We start from the raw sequence: 21,505 nt of genomic DNA on the forward strand, positions 1-21,505 counted from the left end.
CGGGTGTATTGGTTGGAGGACAGGTTGGATTTAACCCAACAGTACACAGCTTAAATACATGTAATACCTTTCTAATTACATTACAATTGCATAATATTACACAGGCATAAGCTACTTAAAATAAATTGTATCAAGATTGTACTTAAGTGTACAAGTAGCTTTCCTGTAGCTCAAATAGTAGAGCATGGCGCTAGCAACGCCAAGATCATGGGTTCGATTCCCAGGGAAAGCAAGAGCAGATAAAATGTAAAAACTGTAACTTGAATGCAATGTAAGTCGCTTTGGATAAAAGCGTCTGCTAAATGCATAAATGTAAATGTAAAGTAGCTGTGTAACAGACTCGGTCTGTTACATATGTGTAACAGTAGCTGCCTATTACATCTACATAATTACAAACTATAAGTACAGGCTGTTCCATAAATTAGTTACATGGTAAGTACATTTTGTTTAACGTAAGTACAACGGCTACTACTAAGTACCTAATTAGGTAATTACTCTGTATTATGACACCTTAAAATAAAGTCTTACCTGATATTCTGTATCGAAATCTTTACATCTTTGATATTTAGGTAATAACATATAATTTTTTAAAAGATTCTCATTCAAAATGTATAGCTTCAGAATAGTTTCAGGATCCAGATTTATTTATTTAGTTTTATGCTTATTTTGGGGGTGGGGGGGTTGGGTGGGGCTTAACATCTCTACTTGATTTGTGTACTCATTGTATGTCTTTAATGCCTTCTAGAGTTTTCATAAATCTAACTTTTTAGTTGATCACTTTTTCAATTTTTGTGTCATAGATATAGATGAATGTCTGTCCAGTCCATCTGTATGTGGTCCAAATGCCAACTGCACAAATGTAATGGGAAGTTACAATTGCTCATGTCTGGATGGATTCACTGCAGCAAACTCAAGTCTCACCATCAGTATCAATAACATATGTAGAGGTACATTTTATATTTATATTTGTTACTCTGAATAATAAGATAGAGTTTATCCATTTTTGTTAATGATGGATTATTTTTCTAATTCTCATTATTCTCAATATTTATTCACACATGTACCTAAATAATTTTTTTCCCAAAACTTCTTTTCACTATAGATGTGGATGAATGTGTTGAGATATCAGACGTCTGTGGTCCAAACTCAATCTGCAACAACACCTTTGGGAGTCACAATTGCTCGTGCATGAGTGGATATAATGTAACAGACTCAAACCTCCCTATAAACAGAAGTAACCCCTGCAAAGGTATGATTGACAGCTGAAGCTCTTATTCTGAACTTTTACTATTTGTACTGCCAAAATCTTTTGTCAGCTGTAATCTTTTTCACTTTATCAATTATTTTCTTTCAGATATTCATGAATGTCTTGACTCAGAATCAGCGTGTGGGCCGAACTCTCACTGTTACAATTACAACGGAAGCTTCTCATGCGTTTGTTGGGAAGGATATAATGTCACACATTGGAATCAAGCTATCAGTAAAAACAACCCATGCAAGGGTATGTTTTGGTTTTTTGATATTCGGTAACACTTTATTTTATGGTGTCCATAATACAGAGAAATTACCTAATTAAGTACTTAGTAGTAGCCATTGTACTTACATGAAACAAAATGTACTTACCATGTAACTAAGTTATGGAAGAGCTTGTAGATACAGTTTGTAATTATGTAGATGTAATAGGCAGCTACTCTTACGCATATGGAACAGACCGAGTCTGTTACACAGCTACTTGTGTAACCAAAAGATTGTTACATATGTGTTGCAGACTTAAACATTGTATTTAAAAATGTAAGTACACAGACATACGGTACCTAAAATAAAGTGTATCAAGATTGTACTTAAGTGTACTTCGTGTGTATCTATACTGTACACCTTATCCAGCTGCACCTTAGTTTGATTTAACCCACCAGTACACAGCTTAAATACATGTAATACATTTCTAATTACATTAAAATTACAGAATATTACACAGGCATAAGCTACTTAAAAAAAAGTGTATCAAGATTGTACTTAAGTGTACAAGTAGCTGTGTAACAGACTCGGTCTGTTACATATGTGTAACAGTAGCTGCCTATTACATCCACATAATTACAAACTCTATGTAACGTGGCTGACGAGACGTGAGACGTGCGGATCCAAGTGCAAGCTTTTATTTAAAGGCATGGTCATATATACAGGCAGGGTCGAAACAATGGCAAACAGGTATGGCAGGGACAAGACAAAGAGTAATCTTAGGGCAAGTGAAGGTCGACGATGGGCGAACAGTATACAATATCCAATGGGGCAAGGCAGAGAGATAATCCAGGTGCTCGGGCTATAATCCAGGCAAGGGAATAAACAGAGTCCGAACACTGAGACAGGGGTAAATACTGGGAACACAGACTAGAAAACAACAAACGTTCCGTAAAGCAGCTAACACTAGGGGAGTGAAAAATGCAGGACAATACAGGAACTGAACAGAAACACAGAATGGCACGGAAAGGGTTAATCCAGGAAACACGGGCTAGAATAAAACACAGGAAAACAGGCAAGGCAAGACTAAGAAAACTACATGGGCTCCGTAGAGTAGCTATCGCTAGGAGAGGGATATGTGCATACAATACTCGGCCAGGAGGAAGAGGAAGTCCAGGGTTTATGTAAGGCATGTAATCAGTGTTTGCGTAGGATCAGGTGTGCGTGTGATTAGTGCAATCAGCTGTGTGTGTCGTCAGTGCAATGGGTGATGGGAATAGAAGTCCAGTGTGATGTATAGTGTGAGAGTCAATGTGGTGAGCGATTGACCTCTGGTGGTGAATGAACGGAAGTGCAGGGACAGGATTCGTGACACTGTAAGTACAGGCTGTTCCATAAATTAGTTGCAAGGTAAGTACATTTTGTTTCACGTAAGTACGATGGCTACCACTAAGTACCTAATTAGGCAATTACTCTGTATTATGACACCTTAAAATAAATTGTTACCTGATATTCTGCATCGAAATTTTGACATCTTTGATATTTAGGTAATAACATATAATTTTTAAAAGATTCTCATTCAAAATGTATAGCTTCAGAATAGTTTCAGGATCCAGATGTATTTATTTTGTTTTATGCTTATTTTGGGGGCTTAACATCTCTACTTGATTTGTGTACTCATTGTATGTCTTTAATGCCTTCTAGAGTTTTCATAAATCTAACTTTTTAGTTGATGACTTTTTCCATTTTTGTGTCATAGATATAGATGAATGTCTGTTCAGTCCATCTGTATGTGGTCCAAATGCCAACTGCACAAATGTAATGGGAAGTTACAGTTGCTCATGTCTGGATGGATTCACTGCAACAAACTCAAGTCTCACCATCAGTATCAATAACACTTGTAGAGGTATATTCTGTTTTAATAACCGAGTATACTTTAACTGTCTTTAACTGTGCCTCAAAAAAGCAATGTGACGGACTTATAGCTCTTTTTCCCCCAGTAAAGTGTTAACAGTAACATTGCCAATGTGTATGTATTAAAAAAACTAAATCTGAATCCTTGTTTGCGACTGTAAATGTTTTATTGTGGAGGTATTATTTAAATATGCACATAATCTTATTTGTTGATATTGTCAGTTGTGTAGATTTGTTTACTCTAACCTTATGTAATTATCTAGAGTTGATAAATGTAATTTTTACTTTGCATTTTGAAGATGAAGCATTTTATTATAAATTTGCAAAGAAATGTCATTAAACTTACCCAGACTGTTCTTTTTCCCCTTCTTCCTTTTAATATAGATGTGGATGAATGTATTGAGATATCAGACGTCTGTGGTCCAAACTCAATCTGCAACAACACCTTTGGGAGTCACAATTGCTCGTGCATGAGTGGATATAATGTAACAGACTCAAACCTCCCTATAAACAGAAGTAACCCCTGCAAAGGTATGATTGACAGCTGAAGCTCTTATTCTGAACTTTTACTATTTGTACTGCCAAAATATTTTGTCAGCTGTTATCTTTTTCACTTCATCAATAATTTCTTTCAGATATTCATGAATGTCTTGACTCAGAATCAGCGTGTGGACCGAACTCTCACTGTTACAATTACAACGGAAGCTTCTCATGCGTTTGTTGGGAAGGATATAATGTCACACATTGGAATCAAGCTATCAATAAAAACAACCCATGCAAGGGTATGTTTTGGTTTTTTGATATTCTGCATCAATTTTTAGTCCATCTTATTCCAAATTAACTGCTTGTTTTAATAATATTGTGTTTTCCCTCCATAGATATAGATGAATGTCTGTTCAGTCCATCTGTATGTGGTCCAGATTCCAACTGCACAAATGAAATGGGAAGTTACAGTTGCTCATGTCTGGATGGATTCACTGCAACAAACTCAAGTCTCCCCATCAGCATCAATAACACATGTAGAGGTATGTTTTATATTTAGATTTGTTTACTCTTACCTTAATTTTAATTTAATAATTTAGTGTTTATCCATGTTGTTTTTTCTATAGATATCATTTTTGTAAACAAAGCATTCTGTTGCAAAGATTACAATGAATGAGTTGACCCTTACACCATCCCAATTTTTTTCGTACAACAACCAAAGAAACAATTAACCTCCAGTGCAATTGTAAAAAAACAAACAAAAAAGAAAAAAAACGTGACAAAATTAGCAAGATTACACAAATCGTGAGTTACTTGCTCCTGCTGACTGCCATTTTGACCAGTCGTGTCTTGCAGTCTAATAAAGTTAATTTTAAAAAACCTGTCTAGACAGACTTACCTCCAACTCTGGCATTGCCCAATCATAATTAATTAGGGTTAATTTGGATGACACATAATATAACCTTGTTACAGTTATTAAAATGCCAACTGAATTTTCCATATCAAAGCACATTTTTGTCATGGAGGATCTGTGCAAATCACATCGGTCAGCAAAACAAATATGTTGAATTATGTTGCAGATCATGTTATTTTTTTCACAGTTGAGTTGCAAATAAAACAAAGACCTTTTAACGAAACCAGACTTCTCAGAACACTACAATACAAAACCATTGGAAACAGACCAAAGACATCTAATACACCGAGATCAGACCAAGAGTACTTAAAACTAAGGGCTACATATACACAAGAAAAAAACACTAAAATGAGGTAATTGATTAAACACAGATGTTATACATAAGGACAAATCAAATGCTACACTCTTAAGAAAAATGGTTCTAAACAGAACCAGAAAAGGGTTCTTCAGCTTGTAACAATAGCAGAACCCTTTTTATAGGGTTCCATAAAGAACCATGCTTTGAAAATGCTATCTAGTTTATTTTCATTAATATTAGTACATTAGTATAATTATATCTTTAATAGTATTATTAATATTATTTGTTTATATGATTTATTAATATAGTTTTTTACCCCTCTATCTGCCTGGTCTTATATTATCTTGTATTAGGGTTTTTACATAATAAAACAACAACAATAGCATGTCAATTTGGTACTTTTATTTATTTATTTATTTTTAATGGCATGCGAAATTGTAACAAAAATGACAGTGGCTCTAACAACAGTTATTAGCAGAATACCTTAATAAATGACAATTGACATTGAACATAAATAAATACTTAAAGTAAAACAAAATAGAAACAGAAAATTGTGTGACAAAGATCAAGTTCCAGTGAAATACTGTATTTTCATAATCCTCTATGATGCCTGAAAGTCCATCATTATGCATATTTTGGTGTGATTGAGTGGCAGTTTCTCTCTGCAGATGATGGGGTTGTAGGATGTGACAGCATCTGAAATGCACAATTGAGTTTACAGTTATAATGTGTCTCCTTCCATTTGTTTAAAACAATTGTTTAAGAAGGTCAAAAGTAGTATGTTAAAAGAAAAAAAGTGATATAAAGTCATGGGATAGCTGTGACTGGGTATGTTTATGCATAAACCCATGTAATAATAATAATCATCATCTCACATAAATTCTATCTTTGTTACTTACTTGGTGGTGAAGAGGAGATAAGTATCTTTAACTGAACAGGGCTGGTCACACTTGCATATTCTGTTAAACTAAAAAGAGACAAAAGACATTGGTAGGAAACCAGTTATATATATATATATATATATATATATATATATGTGCAGCCTATTAGGGTTTTACATTAAAACAACAACAATAACAATGTTGTGTGGATTGGGTACTTTTTATTGACGTAATATTATAGCAAAAATGTCAGTGCTCTTAACAACAGTTATTAGCTGAATACATTAAAAATGAACATTGAACATGAATAAATAAACAAAGTAGTAAAACAAAATAAAACAAAAATAGATGTGATGAAGACCAAGTTCCAGTGAAATATCTTCATATGTCTTTAAGTCCATCATTATGGTGTGACTGAGTGACAGTTTATCTGCAGATGATGAGGTTGTGGGATGTGATGCATCTGAAATACACAACTGAGTTTAGAATTACAGTGTGTCCATTTGTTTATGTAAAAACAATTATGTTCATGAAGGCCAAAAGTAGCAAAACATGGACAGTATGTGAGCCCTTCACAATCTTAAAAGAAAAAAAGTGATATAAAACCAAGTAATAATTAAAAAAATTCTAACAGTATGGATTATAAATTCAATATCTCTGTTACCTACTTAGTGGAGAAGAGGAGAGAAGTATCCTCAGCTTAAAAGAACTGCTCACACTTACATGTGACCAAAAAACTCAAAAGAGAAAAGAACATGTTTGTTTGGAAACCAGTTAAAATTTTTATTTAAATTTAAGAATGAAATCATTTACATTCTGTGTAGTTGTATCACTGAACTCCAGAAAATCAGTAATGAGGTGTTTTGACAGTTACAGATTTGAAAAACAAAAGGGCGGGAATAAAGAACCCTAAACTCTAACACAAAGAGCCATTTCAGCATAAAAGGGTTCTTCAGGATGCTATGGTTCTAAATATAACTGTTACTACATGTAAAGAACCTTTAAAGAACCATCTTTTTTTAGAGCGTATGACAACAGATTAACAGAAACCAAGGAAACTGAACTGAGACCAGAGCAAACTAAATAAAATAAAAAAACTCAGACAGACCCCTTAAATTACACAAACTTTTAGACTGCCCCATGCAGTGGTATCATAAAGGATCAGAATTAGAAAGAGCTTTATTGCCAAGTATGTTTGCACATACAAGGAATTTGTTTTAGTGTCACAGCTTCCAGTACTCAGAAACAACAACAGCAGCAACAACAACAACTCACAGATAATAAAAATAAGATGTGAATAATACACACACACATATATATAGAATAAGAATAATAAATTGTATGTACAGGTCTGCTATAGAATGTAGGGTGATTGCACATATTTTTATTCCACAGTGGGAGAACATTTAACTGTTCATGAGGTAGATTGCCTGGGGAAAAAAACTGTTCTTGTAAATAAAGGATAATGCTTTCATTCTGTATTTGTTTTTTAGGAGGACAAAATCTATGCAGCCAAATTAAAAAATTTAATTACTTTGTGCACCTTTAATTATGTATTTTTTTTATTATTATTATTGGTGCCATCTTTTCAACTGATATACTACTAAATGCATTTGATGACAGCACATATACTGTATAATAATAGATTTCTACAATTATTAGAATGCCAACTGAATTATCTTTCATCCCAGAGAATGTTTTTTATTTTTTTTATTTTTTTTTATTTTTATCATGGAGGATATGTGCAAGTTTTTTAAATCAAAAATGTCAGCCAAAGAAATTATTTTTGTACTAATAAATTACATTGCACCCCATGTTCCATAAGGCTGATCCAGAGGTAGTAGGGACAGCATTCTCTATTTGTTGATAGCTGCCAAACATAAACACCCAATGATGAAAATTGTGAAAATTATGTCAATGAAAATTATGTCATCATTTATTCACCCTCCACTTGTTCCAAACCTGTATGACTTTCTTTCTTCTGTTGAACAACAACAACAACAACAACAAAAAAAGATATGTTCCTCCACGATTGGTAACTAAATAGTTAACAGTAGCTATTGACTGTATTTTTTATCCATACTCTGGAAGTCCATGGTTACTGTTTGTTTGCCAACATTCATTCTCAAAATATTTTCTTTTGCGTTCAACAGATTAAAAAAAAAACTCATATAATTTAAATAATTTAATTTAAATTATTACAGTTTTTCTCAATTGCTTAAAAACATTTCTTGAAATTATGCCTCTTTTTTGCTTCTAAACACGAATCCATAACTTCTAACTCAATTCCCCAAACTTCCTATATTCAGGTCAAAATGAAGCTCTCCACTCAAAACAACTCAATCTTGCTGAAAAAAACAAACAAACTTTGCTCTTGACATGACACACAAACAGTCAAAAACACACGCACTACAACACAGTTGTACACACTGATGAGATAAATTCAAAACAATACTACAAAAACCAGTAATAAGTGTGGTACTCCCCAAATGTTTTATTCCTAAATTTACAGTTTTTCTTGATTGCTAACACAAAATTCATGAAGCAATTCACCATTTTCTCACAACTATATAAACACAATCTCAAAACGACACACCAATTTGTGCAAACTTCAGACTTTCAGGTCAAAGTCAAACATTTTAGTCAAAAACATATTCTCTTTTGTCAGAATCTAATCTTTGGCCTCAGATGACACACGAAGCTGCCAAATACACAGACTATTTTCCTGACTAGAGAACACTAGTGAGATCAATTCAAAACACTGTTACAAAAACCTCCTTTTGGGGAACAGGAAACATCTTGCAAGTTAATGTCTGTTACAGTCTGCAGCATAAATAGAGTTGTGCAGATACAGTAAAATTCACCAATAAGCTTTAAGAAAAGTTTACTTTCATTACACTACTGTAATGTGATCCTACAGTAGATGTAAATCACTAGAAGAGAAAAGTTCAAAGACCAAACAACAGAATATACAGTAAACACACATTGGAATGTACTGTCAGTTACTGTACATAAATAAATACATTCAGCATCCTCTGCCAAGTTGCATTACAGTATTGGGAATATCCTTATTTGTTATACTATAGCAGTTGCTTAGTCTTCTGAGAAAATACTTTCTCTGCCTCGCCTAGTGAGTTGACTCTCAGTTCTGCACAAATACAGTACATGTAAGAAGTACTTGGCTACAAAACAGTTACGAGTTTAAGGGTGTGTGCTACAGTATTTACAATACAAAGAACAGTAAATACTGTTCATCTGAAGTACTGCTACTATGTACTGTAATTGTAATGTGTAAGTAGTGTAAAACCCAGTAGATGATCCTGCAGGCCAGCTTTCCTTATGATCATTCCATGCAAAAGAAGATGGTCAACTATAGTGCTTTATATTTCATCAGCAACAAATGACCTTTCACCTCGTCCCCTTCATTTTTCTTTTCTCCTCCTATTCCTCTTTGTCTCCCAAGGATTCATTTTCCAAAACACATAACCACCTGTGCTCTTGTTCATATCATCCTGAGATTCTGACTGCTGTCATCAGTTTTGCTACTGAAAGTTCACACATGGATAAATAAGTGCTATTTGTGTTCATTTTGTGATTCTTGAGGTAGTTATATTGTGTATTTGTGTTTAACATGGTTAAACCTGTGCAAAATTATGTTGTTCTTGTCTAGAGTTTTGCAGAAAACACTGAGAAAATAGGAGCATGTGTGAAAACATGAAATGTGTTAAAAGTTTTGAGAAACGTGTCTTTGTTTCAAGAACTGTATGAATAGTTTGGAAAATTGTGCCAAATGAATCAGTTACAGTGTGTTAGCAATCGAGAAAAACTGTAATGTACTGTAGAGTACAGTACAATACAGAAAACAACAACAAAAATTATTATTCTGCCCCAGTATCCCATCTTTGGTCTGGAACAGGCCAAAGAACCTCTTCAACATCAGAGGCTATACTGGCCCTGGCCAGGCAGTGGGGGGTAAACTCCTCTTGCATGCCTGATGTCCTTGTGTCATTGTTCACAAACAAGATGCTTAGGCAAAATGCTTAGTCATGTTTACAATATAACAGTGCACTCTGTTAGTATTACCTGATGTGCAACTATGGCAACAGTTTGGATGACAGTTACTATATTGAAATGCAGAAGGCTGCACTTCTTATGTATGTCATATATCCATTTCAAAAGTACAAATGTACACATACTGTATGTGGGATATTGATTGAAAAAGATTGGATATGATTCACAGTTACACTTTTACTAGTAGTCTGAGCCAAAAATAAATAAATAAATAAAACACACATTACAACGTCATTGTGAAATAGAAAAGAAATACGTGCACAAAGGCAAAAATAAAAATTAGAAAGTCCACTGTCAGAATTTGTAACTCTTGTGTTGTCCTCTTTCTATATGTGACCCTGGACCACAAAACCAGTCTTAAGTCGCTGGAGTATATTTGTAGAAAATAGCCAAAAATACATTGTATGGGTCAAAATGATAAATTTTTCTTTTATGCCAAAAATCATTAGGACATTAAGTAAAGATCATGTTCCATGAAGATATTTTGTCAATTTCCTACTGTAAATATATCAAAACTTAATTTTTGATTAATAATATGCATTGCTAAGAACTTCATTTGGACAACTTTAAAGGCGATTTTCTCAATATTTAGATTTTTTTGCACCGTCAGACTCCAGATTTTCAAATAGTTGTATCTTGGCCAAATATTGCCCTATCATAACAGAACATACATCAATGGAAAGTGTATTTATTCAGATGGTGTATAAATCTCAATTTCGAAAAAATTGACCCTTATGACTGGTTTTGTGGTCCATGGTCACATATATGCTTTCCAATTGAAGGTTCACGAGATATACCTTTGAGCTATTTTGACTGGTATGTCATTGGTTGATCTATTCTCTTCATTAGTGAAAGTCAAGATTCACTTGCACAATTCATGGCAAATTTATTTAAAAAAAAGTCTAATAGAAATGTGTAAAAAATATGCTTGACAGTTTATGATGACTAGATCAACCATTTTGCATGTAATGACTTATAAGATGAACTATAATGGCTTGAGGTTTTGAGGGGTAAGACTATAGCAAAGAGAACTATATAATAGAGCCCTGCACGGGACTGTTTTCTTCAACCCGCACCCTCCCGTTCCCGCTGAATTTCTGAATTTATTACTTTTTTTTATTAGCGTTATAAAACATTAACCGTAAAAAAAAAGCACAAATAGCAGCACCTCAGTTTTTAAAAGTAGCCTACTGCTTGATACACAAGCACCAAACGATTTACTAAACAAACAGTTTAAAGGTCATTTCAAACCCAGTCTGAAATTTTCACACGTTAAAAAATAAATAGCCTACAACCTCACGTTATGTCAATCACGTTTACACACTGCCTCCGAAACTTTTGTCCGTCATAAAAAAAATTCGGACCAGATTCGAGTTTCTGCGTTTTCGCATCCATAGCATGCATTTTGAAAGGAAAGGATGAGGAATACGAAAAAATCGGAAAAACGCACTCAAAATTTTCGGACTCAGTGTGCAATGAACTTAACTTTTTTTTTTGGTTTTTTTGGTTTTTTGTTTGTTTTTTTCTCTCTCTCTGTAAAACACATTTATTCTTAAATTATTTTCATATTGCATATTTTTCCAATTTTTTTTGTTTTTGTTTTTTTTGTTTTGTTTTTTTGTTTGTTTTTTCTCTCTCTCTGTAAAACACATTTATTCTTAAATTATTTTCATATTGCATATTTTTCCAATTCTAATTTTTGTTTTGAAAGTATGGTAAATACTGGTAAAATGTACCAACAATGACATTGGAAAATTTTGATATACCATTTAAATAACAGGTAGCCCATCTGAATTATATAACAATTAGGCTATCCAACTAATAGTAGCCTACCAAAATGTTATTATCAGTAGACGTGAAATCTTATTGTAGTCTTCAAATCTGGGTACTGTCTTATGTTTTAAAATCACTTACAGATGAAGTTTGTTCCCATCAGGCTAACATGACAGTCACGATCATGCTGCTGTAAGCTTTTCTTTTTCATTTGTTTTCATTCGCGATCTTTACAACACACATTACATTACATATTTCATGGCACACTCGTTTTATGCGTTTTTGGCGCCACCTATTGTTGTGGGTGTATTATTGACATGTCAAAGTCTAGACCCTGAATATAAGACGAACGCGTTTTTTCAGATGTATTTCCAAGGAAAAAACATCGTCTTATATTCGGGTCAATACGGTATGTCCTTGTGTACATTTATCGCAATTTACGAAGTTTAACTCTTTCCCATTTTTTTTCAGTGACAATTGAGAATTGTTTCCAGATGTCTGATTTGCCTTGCCTTGCTTTGCTTTGCTTTTGTCAAGTAAACAGCTGCTTTAATTTTCTTCTCAACTTAATGTGTTGACTCCATTTCTATTACACACCAAATCCCACCGTTCCCTGCGGGTCTCCCGCGAAATTTTCTGACCACCCACTCCCGCCCACAGCAAAGTTAAAACCGCCCGCTCCCGCGAGATTTGCATTGGGTCCCGTGGGAGCCCAAACCCAATGCAGCCCTCTACTATATAATACATTTTGAGCAACATGACAATAGCAACTGATGATGTAGGTAACTGCAGACAAATGTACATAATCAGTGGCATGAATGTACCAAAGCAATCACAACTTCAAAAGAATGAGAAACTTTTTATGATGTGCTCAAGTGACTAGATGATGTGAAGGTTGAACAAGTAATTTCATTTCTGATCTGAGAAATGCACCAAAGCCAATGAGAAACACTGTAAGCTGACTTTGGCCCTTTTATCTCCATCAAAATTTCTGATTGGTGTGTGATAAATTTTGACTCCTAGTGTTTCCACTTGGGTAATTGTGTGTTAATTGATCTCAAACTGTGCAGACTTGAGTGAACAATATTGAATGCCAGTGCTTTCTAAATGACCACATGGTGTAAGCACTGAGAAATGTGGGGATTTGTGTGCTGAGTTTTGCAGTAACAGTTCACCAAATCTGACTCATGTGTTATAGCAGGTGAATAGTGTTTATAGTTTAGGAAATGGGTGTGCTTTTTGAAAAATGGCGTTATGGTTTTGAAATTTTAGTTCAAAGCCTGTTTATAGTGTTTTAGCAATCGAGAAAAACTGTAAAATAATAATGAAGCTTAAATTTGATTTTTATCTTAATCTTTACAGGAAATAAATTGCATTTATTAAAAAATTAAAACAAAACTTTTAGAAAAGGGTTGGATTATTTCTTCTCTTTTTGTTTTAATTGATTATTTTTGATTTCTCCAGCACAACCAACAACACCTACTATCCTTTCATCAACTACTACTACTACACCCACTACTACAACAACTTCTACAGCACCAACTACAATAACAACTACAGCACCCACAACAACAACTGCAGCACCCACTACAACAACAACAATTACAGCACCCACAACAACAACAACTACAGCATCCACTACTACTACTACTACTACAACTACAGCAAGTATGTAAAAAAAAACAAAAAAAAACATGGAAACTTCTATGTGTGGAGTGTGTATGTGTTCTGCACATTTTACTCTATCAACACACTGCTGTAACACTGCAGAAAGTCACAGAAAATATTTAATATAAGTTTTATAATTTTAGTTTTTGTTTGTTTGTTTGTTTTTTTGCTGAAATATTCCAAACTGACAATAGTGGCTGTCCAAAAATCTTAAAAATTTTATAGTATCATTACTGTTACTGTTTTATTATTATTAATTATACTATGGGGCTGTTGAATGCTTGAATCTAATTGGCTGACGAATGTTCTAAGGTGTGCAATTATTTTCAGTGAAATGCACGGCGAACGTAGTTCCAGGCAGCTCTTTACCGCACTACAGTTCCATATCACTTCGCCAAATTATTTCAGTTATTTCAAAAGGTCCTGACAGTTTACAACAGCAAAATAACCAAAACCCACAACAACACTGGCCAAACAAATTAATAGTACTAACCAATAGGATAAAACTGCCAGATCATTTCCATGTTTTTGCCACAAAATTACTTTTTATTATGTATGGAAAGCACTCTATTTCTCCCGCTTTTTTACGGTCATGCACGGAAACATATGCGCTAATGTTGTAAAATATTTAGCAGCTTAAAGCTACATGACATTTCTCACAAGCGAGGTAACAACGGCGCTGTTCTTTGAAGAAAATTGACTTTTTACTGTTAGTAGAGAAGCACAGACTGAGCGAGTTAGACACTTAGGCCCCGTTTACACTAGTGCGTTTTCGTTTTAAATCCCCGTTTACACTGGCATTTCCACTGCGTTTCAGAAACAGATCTCCGTTTACACTACACAACCGAAAACACGTCGCATGACCATTCATGCAGGTACAACCATAGATATGTATAGGTAGATTCCCTATTATTTAGATGGCAGACACGTCTGTGTGCTTGAAGCGGTCGAATGGGGAAATCTACCCATACATACCTATGGGTACAACAGTGTGCACGATGTTATTGTTTACACGGTCGTCAAGGATACACAGAGTGAATGTGGGCAGCCACTAGCCTGACTACGTCAGACTTCGTACTTCCACTCAATTTCAGTTCGCTTCTGTACTCGGTCTGATATAGCAAACCATCTCCCAGATTATCTCCAGCTCCGCAGCAGCCGGCCAACCAACGAACAGAGGGCGGGCTGAGAGCCGTGACGTAGACGCTAAACACCGAATTTAAGATTGTAGTTTAGGTGAGGGAAATCTAAAACGACAGCGGACATGGAGACACGGGATGCTATTCGCTCTGTTGTGGAGAATATTCCCGGCATTCGCCAACTGAAGCCCGAACAAGAAGTGTGTTTGGTTCACATTTTGAATGGAGGAGATGTTGTGGCCCTACTCCCGACAGGTTTTGGGAAAAGTTTAATTTATCAACTGTTACCGATCATCAGCGAGAAACTGGGGAGGCCAAAGTCCGGCAAGGTGATAATTGTGAATGGGTAGATTTACTTCACATAATCTGCAAAAGTCGTTCACAGCCATCTTCACTCTGGTATTTCGCTCGATGGTTTTGTTTTCGCCGCATACCTGTGTTTACAGCGGAAGTTTGAGGTGGCTGAGCCGGCGCATATCATATGTCATAACCAAACGTTATGTGATTGGCTTACGGGTACACCAATGATTTTAAACTTCAGACAAGCAACAAATGTATTTATTTCATTCACCTATTTTTTTTTTTCATTGATCTGCCATATTTATGAACATCAAAAGGGCAAAATCATGGCAGTGAATACAAAAACACATGAACAGAGTTGCTAAGTATCATTTGAATTTATCCATATACTGGAAGAATCTTTCGATTTGATCCATACCAGGCTTTTTGGATTCACCACCATTACTTTTGTCATGCTGATAGTGACTAAAAGGTTTTTATTGTTTAGATTTGTTTACAATTCAAATGTCAATGAAGATAAATGAAGATTTTGATATCAGTCTCAACGATTCCACTACTCCGAAGTACGATGACTATGCCAGAAAAATTCAATTAGCGGTGAGTATTTCAATTTTTCAGCTTTTCCTGATGATAGATGAAAAATTGTCATGATAAATTACATTAGATCTACTAACTGTCTAAATGTCATAAAGATACAGCCTATTTAATGCCAGTTAAAGCAGCTCAAATAAAGGTTTTGTGTGTGTGTGTGTGTGTGCCTCGGTTGAGTCTATATATATTTCTGGTTCTTGCCACAGAGTAATGTTCTCTTCAAACGACATTACATTTTTATTTTTATTTTTCAATAAGGTACACTTTCTAATATACAGTGGTTGTTCTTTGTGCAGATTGAAGAAAATTACAAAACTGTGCCTGCCTACAAAAAAGATTCAGTAAGAGTCACTGGTTTCAGGTAAGGTCTACAATCTAAACATTCACTTCAAAGGTCCATTTTGTTTTTTATTTCTTAAACAGTGTCTTGTCATTGTTGTGGTTTCTGTGTTGCTCCATAGGCCTGGTAGCATTATAGCAGATTATCAAATTAGTGCAACAACCAGCAGCCCCAACAGCCCTGAATTTGCAGATGCAAACAAAAAGGTCGCCAGCACTCTCAGAGATGAAGGATTCCCTGTAGATTTAAATGCTTTTGTCCAAAGTGGTAAGGGTATTCAGTATCTAATCTTAAAAACTTTCATAAGCATGATTATTGCTTGTAGAAATGCTGAAAGGACCAACAAAGCTATAATACAAATGAGAAAGATAAAATAAGGTTTATGAATTTTACTTTCAGAACAAAAGAAACTTTCCACTGCGGACAAATGGTATTTTTGGCAAAATATGACTCTGACATGTAAACGCCCAGATTCTGTTGTGGGTACAATGAGATGGACAGTGAATGACCAACCTATATCAATTAATGATAAATACCATATCATTAGTTCACCTGACAGTAGCACACTCATTGTGAAAAAGATCGATGTGAACAACAGAGGTGAGTCACACATATTTTTGTCCTATCAATGACTGTTTTAGGTCAAGATAATAATAATAATAATAATAATAATCTTTATTTTCTATAGCGCCTTTAAATGTTAATTCTCAAAGCGCTTTACATAAGCAAATAAAACATCAAAATACACCATATAAAAATACAAAATAAGCAAAATAGAAAACATGCATTCAAAACACTTGAAAATGAATATAAAAATTCAAGTAAAAGCTACCCTAAATAAATGAGTTTTAAGGCAAGATTTAAAAATTTTAAGAGATTTTGCGTGCCTTATTTCAATAGGTAGGGAGTTCCACAGTTTTGGAGCTAGAGAAGAAAAAGCCCTATCACCCATCTAAAGATTTAAGCTATGTGGCAATTGTGATTGTGATGGAACAGTCTACCTTTGTTTATTAGGTCTACTTCCACTATACCAAAGTCTCTTTAAGACAAGTCATGTCACTCGGCGGCCATCTTTGAAATGCCTCTCGGGCATCCAAGTGCAGCTCCTATCTCTTTGAATGGGGAAACATAAAATTCTCCCAAACTGTTTACTAAGCTTACGATTAAATTTCATATTTGAAATCATCAAAGAAATCTGACAACAACTGTATCATAAATGTTATTTCTTTTGCTCAAATAGCGTTATAAAAAGATTATTTTTCAGACTAGATCAGCCAGTGCGCATGCGCAATCCTAAACGCACGTCTCAGAACTCTGACTGTTTCTATAGCAACCGGGACTTCTAACGGCAGCTGCAGTGACGCGCTGACTTTACCGATTAGTGATTGGCTCTTTCATTCAGAAGGCGGGGCTTCCTGCGATTGAGCGGCCATATTGAGCGTTACATTTTTCCTGATTCAAAACTATAGGAGTGACACATCTTGGGTATTCTATAGTCTTTGACTATACTTAAATTTTAGTCAAAGAATGGAACTTACAGTATTTGCTTGCTCTGGCTTATGATCAATCTAGAATCTGAATAGTTTGTTCAGTCAAAAATTAAAATGTGTTTTTCTTCCAATGGCACACAGAATAAGAAATGTTGGCCACTTTTTTCCATACAGTGAAAGTGACAAGGGATTTGGGCTATCAAACTACAAATGAGACACAAAAAAGTATCATAGACTCTTGAATCCTGTCAATGTCACATTGTGGTGACAAAAAGTAATAGTTGATCAGTACATCTGCTGATATTTAGCATTCTTTAGTTTTTTTTCTTTCCCTCACTCTATCCTATATATGTTATATATAATGTTTTTTTTTTGTTTTTTTTTACCTTGTAGGTAGATACGCATGTGTCATAGACAGGGACCTACCTTACATTCAGTGGCAAGATATAGTTATTGAACCACTTCCCAATATCATAGTGGGTGAAGATAAAAGAACATTCCAGTGTACGGAAAAGACCGTGGAACTGACATGTTGTGCAACAAAATATGATATTGAGTGGATCCCGACTACTGCTGCTGATCAAGTGACATCTCCAGGTTGTCACTTTAAAATATTGTTATAGAAGTTATTATATACAATTTTCAGTAACTAACATTGTTGTGTTGAATTCACCATGTCTTATTTATTTATTCTAATGATTCTATTTACCTTTTTATGGAATCAGACAATGGATGCATCACGCTAAAACATAAAATCGGGAGTGCAGATTGTAGTAGTGAATCTTTTACATGCCAACTCAAGATCTTGGCACTGCAAAACTTCTCTTATGGCTGGAGCACAGTCACAATTCAGAAAGAAAAGGAAGGTAAACCTTCAGTTTTTCATCCTTTGATGCAGCAGAATGTTCTTTTACCTGTTTCAGTTGTCTGAAAGAAATAATAATTTTTCTGATTTTCCGAAACTCAAACAAATATTTACTCTAGAATTTCCCTGTAAAAATACAACACTTGGAGATGGAAAAGACCTTGCCATTTTGACAGGAACCTGTGAAAAAGGCAAGGAAGGCACGATAACTTATCAATGTATATCAAGTAAATGGAGCGAAATAAACAGGGACTGTATACTTCAAGTTATCAAAAACATTGAAAATAAAGTTGAGGTAATCTTCATCATCTAAGCTTTGGTAAAAAATAAAATAAAATAATGTCACTTTAAAATATTTCTGATATTTACATTTCTTCTTTATTTTGTCATTTAGAACTTGGTTCCACAGGACATACCACTAGTTGTGGCTGAGCTTAGTATTGCTACAAAGAACAATACAGAAGAGATAACACAGTCTTCTGGGACTGTCCAAACCATTGTTGAAATACTTTTAAGAGTTTCTGTTGTCTCACAAAACATTATCATCAATCGGCCTGTGATGGAGGTATGTACATTACAGTTTGTATGCACAAACGACATCAGGCATATTGTGGCTAATCAAAACTTTATCACTATAGTATATTTGTACATTCTCTTTTGTTATCCCGTTTCATTTCCAGGATTTCCTTAAAACAGTGGATATCCTCGTTTCAACATCTGCCAATAATGCGTGGACATATTTGAACAATGACAGCAGGACAGATAACACCAGCACAGCACTTCTGAGCGCTATTGAGAAAATAAGTAGTCGTCTCACAGATTCAAATTTTAGGATTAATGAAACATATATTGAGTTGAATAGAACTGTAACAAACAGTACCTTTTATAGTGGAATATCAAGCCTGCCAAACTCAACTACCGAGATTCAGATACCACAGATTCCTGTATCCACCCCTATAACCATCATAGTCTTCACAAGTCTTGACAATATCCTACCTACTCGAGATACTAGTAATAACGGAAATAGCAAATCAGATGTGCGCATCAATGGAGATGTGGTTGTAGTAAAGGTTGACAACAAAACGATTAACAACATATCTTTTGCTTTTGACATTACAAATCAGTCTTTGGGAAATCCTCAGTGTGTCTTTTGGAACTTTACTCTTGACGCATGGGATTCCACTGGGTGTAAAGTAAAACCCTATATAAGTAAAGGGAACGAAACTGGCAAGATTTCATGTGAATGCAGCCATACAACCTCTTTTTCAATCCTAATGTCACCATTTTCCATTAAGCATTTAGCCTTAGCCATTATAACTTACATTGGTGTATCTGTTTCGATGGCCAGCTTGATTTTGTGCCTCATTATTGAGATTATTGTGTGGAATTCAATGACAAGAAATGACACATCCTACATGCGACATGTCTCCATAGTCAACATTGCTGTGTCCCTGCTGATCGCAAATGTCTGTTTTATCATTGGAGCTGCAATCGCAGAAAGTGAGCAGCCAACATCAGTGGGTCGCTGCAGTCCAGTGGTTTTCTTCATCCACTTTTTTTACCTGGCTCTTTTCTTCTGGATGTTAATGTCAGCACTGTTGCTCTTTTACCGTACAGTCATGGTCTTGTCTCAGATGTCAAGGGCCAAAATGATGGCCATTGCCTTCATAGTCGGTTATGGTGCACCTTTGCTCATAGCGGCCATTACTGTTGCATCAACAGCAGGACCTCAAAATTATATTTCCAAAAGAAACGCATGCTGGCTGAACTGGTATGAGTCAAAGGCCCTGCTGGCATTTGTGATTCCAGCTCTCACTATTGTAGCCATAAACCTTGTGGTTTTGATTGTGGTTCTATACAAGATGTTGAGGAGAGGAGTTGGTGCTGCAACTCAACCAGATGAGAAACATGCTCTGGTGGTCATTGCCAGATGTGTGGCCTTTTTGACTCCTATTTTTGGTCTAACATGGGGATTTGGAATTGGAACCATGGTGTCACGTGACTTTGGCATTCATGTGGTGTTTGCACTCCTCAATTCACTGCAGGTACTACTTCCCACTTTACTTTTTTATTTTGACTATGTTAGTTGTAATGCAAATAATGCAATAATTATTATATTCTGTTATTCTAACAATGCATTACAAAATCTCACAACAACGTAATATAATGCAAAAGAAGTTATTTCATCATATATTTGTATCACTTTTGCAGGGATTCTTTATTTTGGTGTTTGGAACGCTTTTAGACAGCAAGGTATGAATTTATTTTTGTTGCTTGACAATTTGACAAACCATTTTGGCAGATTCATTTTATTAAAGGTATTTTCGAGTCATTCAGTACTTCTTCAGTACTTTAACCCATTTTGTCATATATGGTTGCAGATCCGTGATGCTCTGGCAGGAAGACTGTCACTAAGGAACCTTACCAGCTCTAACCGTACCAGGGTAAATGACTTTTGCTAAACTTCTTACAGTTGGCTTTTACTCTTTCAGTTATGTTAGCAGATGTTAGATGTGCTCAGTTTACAGCTGATAACTTAAATCGTTAAATTACAGAGTACTAGTGCAGGACCGTCATCTTCAAGTGGACTGGGTTTATTTCAAAGGATACGGAGAAGAAGTAAGTCTTACTATTAAAATGGATACAATTGTTTACATATTTTGGTGTACAGACTTTTATTTAGTTAAAATAGCTTTAGTAGATCAACATTATTGATAATAGGCCATAATATTTTAAATAATGTGCAAATATCTATTTGCAGATATGTACAACATATCTGAAGCCAGCGCTTTCTCAGCAGCTACATCTTCACACAGCTCCAGCGGCTCAGATACTTTTGGGAATGCATAATCAGCTACTTCATTAAACTATAGTCTACTTTATTAAATGTTAAACATCCTTCCAAACAAGTTTTCTACATTGCTAGTATATGTAAACTGCACTATCAGTTACTGATTTCTGGGAAGAAGTGTTTCTATGTTCTGATTTATTAATAAAAATGGCTTACAATCTATCTAATATTTGATTAAGGATATATTTTAATACAATGCAGCAGTTGGAATGATTGTATACACTTTCATTTACAACAGAAAAATCATATCCTTAATATAGGTCTGGAGAAATAGCGTTATGTGTTTTCTGAAAAGTGTTTTTCTTTGCCTTTTATCATAATGTTCTGTGGGGATTATTTAAAAAATAATTAAATAAAAAGAATAATAATAATAGTTTTACAGCTTCACCAAAAATGAAATGCCTCTTTATTTTACATTTATTTGATAATAGTACTCATATCCAACTACAGCTGGTATTCCCCAGTGGGGACTT

At 34.8% G+C, this 21,505-nt stretch overlaps 1 protein-coding gene and 1 non-coding gene across 2 annotated transcripts; both read left to right on the top strand.

Annotated features, from left to right (window-relative positions):
* Positions 1-157: 157 nt before the first annotated feature.
* Positions 158-232, top strand: trnaa-agc (transfer RNA alanine (anticodon AGC)). The gene has a single exon. It is a non-coding gene; the product is annotated as a tRNA-Ala (tRNA).
* Positions 233-805: 573 nt separating this feature from the next.
* On the top strand, positions 806-21,194 carry LOC131535150 (adhesion G-protein coupled receptor F1-like). The gene is made up of 21 exons (XM_058768179.1): positions 806-947; positions 1,103-1,249; positions 1,355-1,501; positions 3,215-3,361; positions 3,754-3,900; positions 4,005-4,151; positions 4,248-4,394; positions 13,253-13,456; positions 15,383-15,492; positions 15,783-15,847; positions 15,948-16,093; positions 16,226-16,426; positions 17,710-17,913; positions 18,042-18,182; positions 18,301-18,476; positions 18,576-18,746; positions 18,862-20,226; positions 20,393-20,434; positions 20,563-20,625; positions 20,737-20,800; positions 20,943-21,194. Exons 1-21 carry the CDS (start codon positions 863-865, stop codon positions 21,029-21,031), a joined length of 4,008 nt encoding a protein of 1,335 aa, XP_058624162.1. The 5' UTR covers positions 806-862; the 3' UTR covers positions 21,032-21,194.
* The last annotated feature ends 311 nt before the right edge of the window (positions 21,195-21,505 follow it).

Source organism: Onychostoma macrolepis, unplaced genomic scaffold (assembly GCF_012432095.1).
Source record: "Onychostoma macrolepis isolate SWU-2019 unplaced genomic scaffold, ASM1243209v1 Scaffold17, whole genome shotgun sequence".
In the NCBI taxonomy this organism is placed as follows: Eukaryota; Metazoa; Chordata; class Actinopteri; order Cypriniformes; family Cyprinidae; genus Onychostoma; species Onychostoma macrolepis.